The sequence below is a fragment of the Ornithodoros turicata genome, chromosome 3 (assembly GCF_037126465.1).
Source record: "Ornithodoros turicata isolate Travis chromosome 3, ASM3712646v1, whole genome shotgun sequence".
Lineage (NCBI taxonomy): Eukaryota > Metazoa > Arthropoda > Arachnida > Ixodida > Argasidae > Ornithodoros > Ornithodoros turicata.
In genome coordinates, this window is record NC_088203.1 from 110,876 (window position 1) to 117,896 (window position 7,021).

The 7,021-nt window shown below is 46.4% G+C and overlaps 1 protein-coding gene across 1 annotated transcript; it reads left to right on the forward strand.

The window, feature by feature from the left end:
* The first annotated feature begins 5,143 nt into the window (after positions 1-5,143).
* LOC135387707 (uncharacterized) lies at positions 5,144-6,565 on the forward strand. The gene has a single exon (XM_064616805.1). The coding sequence runs from the start codon at positions 5,144-5,146 to the stop codon at positions 6,563-6,565; it is 1,422 nt and encodes a 473-aa protein (XP_064472875.1).
* The last annotated feature ends 456 nt before the right edge of the window (positions 6,566-7,021 follow it).

A 7,021-nucleotide genomic window follows, 5' to 3' on the forward strand; every position in this document is an offset into this window, starting at 1 on the left:
CATTATACTCAGATTCCTTTTATCATAGTGACCCTGGTCCCTCAAGCTCAATTGAGGAAGTCCTTGTGTGTTGATGTGTTGAAGTCACTCACTACAGTGCCCTTTAAGTTAATCAGACATTGGTGCTCCTGGTGGACTGTTACCTGCTCTAAAATTGCTTTGCTCTATTAGCAAGAGAACATCATGTTGATGCATGAAATTGTTCAGCTTTATGTGTGTTTCTGTGTAATTCGCCATCTAGGCAATGCATTTTGATCCAAGCATAAAAAAAAGAATAATGTTCTTCTGCATTTCACATGTTTTCAACAAAATCACCTGCAAGAACCACACTCGCATTGCTCTAATAAAGTTCTGTTGTGAAAATCCAGTAGCTTAAGAAACCAACTGTCCTGTCAGAAATACACCCGCAGGCCTAATAGATACCAGAAGTATTGGTGCTGCATATGATCTTTATGTGCTGTCTGCCAATAAAGGTGTACTGAATTAGCTTTCCACACAGGTGTGTGAAGTGTGGTGATTGGAAACATAGCATATAGTTGAAGTAGTGCATACCGGTTGAAGCCAATAAAGCGCGCAACGCATGACAGTGGGAGCGTGTAGGAGCCGCGGCGCATAGAGCACGCGGCGTGTAACGTGGAGACGCATAGAAGCCGTGGCAGTTATCCCCTGTGGCGGATATATCCGGTCTCAGAGTAAGCGCTATAAATTTAGAGTTTAAATAGAGTTTCACATGGAGTAAACTTAAACGCTGTGCAACATGACGTAGAAACGCAATCGCGAAAATGTGAATTACCGGTATAGACGAGCAGAACATTTTCTTCTTTTTTTATCACATCACATCATTTTATTCGTCTGAGCCAACTACGAGAGGTGGCTGTGCTGCAGGTGTGGTAAATATTTCGTAAACGTGCTGGGAAAGGTATACAATGCCCAGCCTGTTGTTTACCGGCATTATCATGACTGATTAGAGGATGCCAACCGTGCACGGATGCCCCGACTGACAAGCTTTGCGAAAGTTTTACGATGTCAACGGTGCGTTCATACTGCCCATCAGTCTAGACACTGGCCTTCTTCAACGCCAACGAAGTCACAATGTGTCACGGCCAGGGAGATCAACCGACAAACAGCTTCGAAAACAAGCAGCGTCTACCTAAGCAACCACCACCAAGACACCGACCGTCTCACGACGTGATGCAACCTGCAGCAATGACACAGCTGCGAACTTGGGAACATTGGTAACCGCCACGCTTCTATCCGCCACACTGTTTCGGGAGGCACTCAGCAAACAAAACAAAAAATACGCCCACTTTTCTTTCACTGAACACGTGCGTGAAGCTTATTGTTTTCTAGCTTTGTCTTGTTATTTCGTTCTTTTTGTTGTTGTTAACGTTTCAGTGGTGTGGTGGTGGATAAGGCTGGCAGACAATTAACAACAGCAGCAAAATATGCGCCTCTTATCCGTCCTTTATCCTCCACCAGTATTAGAATGTAAATGCACTTGAATCAGGATATTGTCGTTCCCCAAACGATCGCGAAGGGTGCTGATTGCCATTTCATACGTGCCGGTTGTCAGTTGCAGATGAGAGAACTGATGTTCTGAGGCTGGAACAACATACAAGGCCTCAAGTTGCCTAAGAAATTAACGATGAAAGATGAAAGTCACTGAAAAGGTTAGCCAGCTGTAGGATTCGAACCCACATCTTCTGGATTACCGGTCCAGGGCTCTGGGTCTACGGTCCGGTCCAGGGCTCATCTTTCATCGTTAACTTCTTAGGCAACTTGAGGCCTTGTATGTGATTGTCCCTTCTATGTTGTTCCAGCCTCAGAACATCAGTTCTCTCATGTTCAACATTTGCCGCTTGCGTCGATCCCTGTCGTATGAATGTGTGTATATGAGTTTGCCCCTCAACAACTACGCTCGCATGTGTATCATAAAGGGCGCAGGGTTGCTAACACAAATTTCATATTTTTTCCCACCTTCGCTACCATTTATATTTACCTTGGAAGTGACACGATCTTGGGTCGGCGCTAACGGTGTGTCTTTGTGAGACATCAATGTTCCACGGTGATGACGCCACCTGTGGAGACCGCCGTGCAAGCCAGCAAGTACATATACGAAGGAAAAATAGCCGAAGCTCTGTGGCTGCACGTTGAGAATATGTTTATAATTTGATCATGCACTCGTAGCCGAGGACAGCTGCTTCGCTCTACTTGGAGCTCGTCAGCCCGGCACAGGGAAGTGATACGATCTTGGGTCGGCGCTAACAGTGTGTCTCGGCGAGACATGAATGTTCCACGGTGATGGCGCCACCTGTGGAGGCCGCAGTGCATGCCAGCAAGTACATATACAAAGGGAAAATAGCCGAAGCGTTGTGACTGCACGTTGAGCATATGTTTATAATTTGATCGTGCACTCCCAGCCGAGGACAGCCGTTTCGCTCTACTTGAAGCTCTACTTGGAGCTACATAAATGACGTTCGATGAATTGCAGTCCAAGGCGCCATGAACTTTGACGAAGAAACTAAAATTTGTGCTGTTAAGCACGTGGGCACTTTGCATTAGTTTACGTATTTGCCATCTGCGGCGATTGCACGGATGGCAACCTGTTGTTGGACTTGATGGTCGGTTGATCTTGGAACTGACTAGATTATCACGGAGGTTTTGCGTGCGCCTGTAGGTTACACGTAGAGATTCCAGGAAGATTTGCCCCATGCGCTCTGACTGAAGCAAAATACTGTGGTGGCGACTAAGTACCACCATCGTATTTCTGTATGGTTTTCTGATCTGCATCAACAACTTGCTGGGCATGTGCAGCAATTTATCTCTCTCATGTCCTGGAATGTCCATCTGTATTCGGTGTTTTTCGATTAAAACCGAATTAGGGAAAATTTACCCTGCATATGCTTTTCGGCGTTTTTCGATTAAAGCCGAAAACTTGGAACCCTACATGTAACTTAAGTTTCATTATGTTAATTCTCGCGAACTGAACTCGGAAATTGGCTAGTAAAGGAAACTTTTGTACCCCACCAATGTAAAGAGCGTGCCGAATTTACTCAAATTAACGATAATTGACAGGAATAATGAGGAGGTATCGTATCGGAAAAGATAGCCGAAAATCATGCTCTATGGAGCTCCCAGAGGACAGTGAGGCCGACAACGGCAAGCCCTTTCCCTCCCCACCACCAGGTTGTGTTGATCCTATCCTCCCTGCACAGGTTCTGACGACCAACGGCGTTTGCTGCCGGCAGAAGGAGATCTTCGCAACAATTATGCAACGCATACATAGATGACTGCAATGCAGTGTTGCATATAGCTCTCAATGAGGAGAAAAAGGGAAATGTATTACAAAGTAGGAACCTTATGATATTTCTTTCCGTGAACAAACCTTGACTACGTATAATCTTTCGCTTGTACCTTTCCAATACGTATACCACCGTAAATGGAAGATGCTCTTCAAACTGAAAAGGAAATAGAGATTGTATTGAATTTAATTAATCATCTCCTATCTGTAGCCAGATATCGCAGTGCCATCGTCAGATGATCACTTCCCGGCACGTTATCGCGCATATTCGCGTCCAGCTTCGAGATAGGCTTCCCTAATTTGCGGAGAATAAAATCAAATGTCTCAACGTCCATTCTCGAAATACAGATAGGCGTTGGGGTCGTCCACACTGAGATCTGGGATAAGGCTGTTTTGCATTCCGTGGGGTTCCTTCAGTATCCATTCCTTTGCCCATATCTTGTCTCGGTTTTTCATTTGACTGCACTCCGCATCATGCACAATGAGCGCAAGCGCAATCAGGTTTCTCTTTCGTTGGTGATTGGAAACGTCATTTTGACGTATTCCCCGCGTGACTAAATCAACCAGATCTCGCTATTTTGTGTGTGCGAGTTTCATCGGCTGCGCTGACAAGGCGCTGAGTAACCAAACTTGTTCGGTCTCAACCCTCAAACGTCGAACTTTCATCAGAGAACAATTAAGCTGTTTTTGCTTTGTGGTGCAATCGCTGGCAAAGCTTGAGTCAAAAGATTAGTATTTGAGGGGCTGCCGCGGATTCGTGTGATTGTGTTCTCGTTCGTATTTCCAAAACCGAATACTTCCTTTTTGTTCTGCGTATATTTGCCGTGTTGAACAACGAAACTCCAACTTTTGCTAGTGAGCTATTGTTTTTGCAGTTCAGTGGCAATTTTAGGTCGAAAGAGAGTACCTTCACTTTTTGTCAAATAATGGACATTGAAGTGCGGCCGTCAATTTCTAGACATTCAAAAGTTCACTTACCTGCACCTTTGAAGCTTGCCTTTGCCGTTGTGAAAGCTTCTTACTTTTCCTCAGGATACTGTGTACAAGGGCATAACATGACGGGGGCTCTAAATGCTCAAAGATTGGTCCCCGTCCTTAGGACACAATAAGTGCAGCCTTGAGTGTTGTTCGGGTAGCTGTCATTTTCCTATGAAATATGCAATATTATGGAAGGTATAGCTGAACTAAAATATTTTCAACTGATTCTGAGATTGAAGTGGCTTCAATCTTAGCATTATGTAAGCACACAAAATGGCAATTGAAACAGTTTCCTCCTCGACCTAAAGGATAGTCTTCACTGCACTATACCTGAGGCAGAACCGTGAGCCCTGAACATACAATCATCGTTTGATAAAATGACTAAGACAGCAATGCAATATTATGAAGTACTATACGCTTAATGAGGAAGACACATATAGGCCTTGATGCTCAACACACTGGCTAGCTTGTCTGTCATATTCCTGTAACACAGCAAATTGAATGACATTCGTTTAGTGAAACACTGTGACACCAAATGACATTCACACAGTGAATGAGTTTGGGGAGCTCTCTCGCACCAGCTGAGTACTCTCAACGGCAGAAAGGCAGTGTTGTGTATTGGTCTTGGGCTGCCAGCCCAAGCAAGGCAATGTGAGACGGAAGAAACGTGAGGATCGCCGTTTCCTATCTTTGAACTCTGACTGGACTTTGCGCCGGCACTTACCGACGGCTTGGAGTGAGTCGCTTCGAGCGTCTCAAACGGAGACGTTCTCTGTCATAGCATGAGTGTTGTAACGAACCCAACTGAACATTAAAAGTGGCGACGAGGTGTTGTCTTACTTCGATTACTTCACGAGCACATCAATGGCAACACTCCTTGGACAGATTGAGCCATTCGACATCAGCAACCAAGACTCGTGGCCATGCTACGTCGAACGTTTCGAGCAATTTCTGGAAGCCAACGGCATCACCGAAGCAGCAAAACAGAGGTCAGTGTTTCTCAGCGTGTGCGGCGCATCGACTTACTCGCTAGTACGTTCACTGACGCTCCCGAAAAAGCCCTCGGAATGTACCTACAGCGACATTGCACAGCGCTTGACAGACCACTTTGCCCCCAAGCCATCGGAGATCCTTCGCAGGTACCATTTTCATAAACGGGATCAAAAAGCTGGAGAGAATATCATGGACTACATCGCTGAAATACGGCGTCTCAGCGAGTTTTGCAACTTCCAGGCTCTGGATAATATGCTCAGAGACCGACTGGTTTGTGGCATCCAGGATCAAACGGTACAGAAACGACTATTTGCCGAGCCTCAACTGACGCTCAAGTCAGCGATGGACCTTGCATTGGCAGCAGAAGCAGCATCACCTAACGTTTCAGAGCTACGGGCATCTGACGAAAACGTTCTTTATGCGGGCGGCAAGAACACCCGCCAAGAAGCCACATACAAGTCCAGGCAAAGTGGAATGACTCAAAGAAAGTGCATCAGCTGCGGGGAAAACCATGACAGGGAGACTTGTAGGTTCCGCAATGTCACATGCAACTTTTGCCAGAAAAAAGGTCATATCGAGAGAGCATGTTTCAAGAAGCAACATTCACTCAGGAAGGACGACCAGCAGTCCACTTCTGAGCTACACAACGTCTTAGACAGCGCATCCAAAACCGAAGAGGTTTACGATATGTTTCATTTGCAAGCGCCAGTCCACTTCTCACGGACTGAACCTTTTCGAGTCGAGGTCAAACTCGACGGCAACCCTGTAACAATGGAAGTCGACTCGGGTTCCAACCCATCAATCATAAACGAAACTGTGTACAAGCGACTGTGGCCACACAGCCCGTCTCTCACGCCAGAGGATGTTGTCCTTCCTACGTGGTCTCATGACCAGCTTCGGGTGCTTGGTTCCCGAAGTGTGCAAGTCCAATACCGCGACGAAACGGCCAAAAAGCCCCTGCTCGTCGTACAAGGTTCAGGACCTTGTCTCCTTGGCAGATCTTGGTTTGACGACTTGGGAATCGGAAGGCAAGGCATTCACTCGTTTCCGGACTCTGCGACAAAGTGGCTAAACCACAAGGTTTTCCAAGAAGGACTAGGGCAGTTCACAGGACCGCCGGTGTCGGTTGACATCACTACAGATGCCATTCCCATTTTCAAGAAGTGCCGGCCTGTACCGTTCGCACTTAAAGAAAAGTGGATGCAGCGATTGACAAAATGGTACAGGACGGAGTTTTGGAGCCGGTTGCATACTCAAAATGGGCAACACCGATTGTGCCTGTATGCAAACTGATGGAACTATTCGGATCTGCGGTGATTACAAATGCACGGTGAACACTGTGAGTTCACCGGATACCTATCCGTTACCTACAGCCACAGAAATCTTCGCCATATTATCAAACGGCAAGCTGTTCACGAAGCTGGACCTTAACCAGGCTTACCTGCAACTGCCCTTAGACGAGAACTCATCAAATATCCTGACACTCAATACGCCTCGAGGTTTGTTCAGAGTAAAGCGTCTGCCTTTCGGCGTTTCGGCAGCACCCGGAATTTTTCAACGCTTGATGGACACGATGCTAAAAGGGATTCCCGGCGTAGCAGCATTTTTGGACGACGTCATAATCTCCGGTTTGACACCCCACGAACATGACCAACGTGTTCAAGCAGTACTCGACAAGCTGGGTCAAGCAGGCTTGCGAGTAAACCACCGCAAGACGCTGTTCGCTAAAGATGAGCTAGAATTCCTCGG

What these genes read in the sequence shown, in the direction of transcription:
- LOC135387707 (XM_064616805.1), top strand. Translation starts at nt 5,144, where the DNA reads ATGGCAACACTCCTTGGACAGATTGAGCCATTCGACATCAGCAACCAA.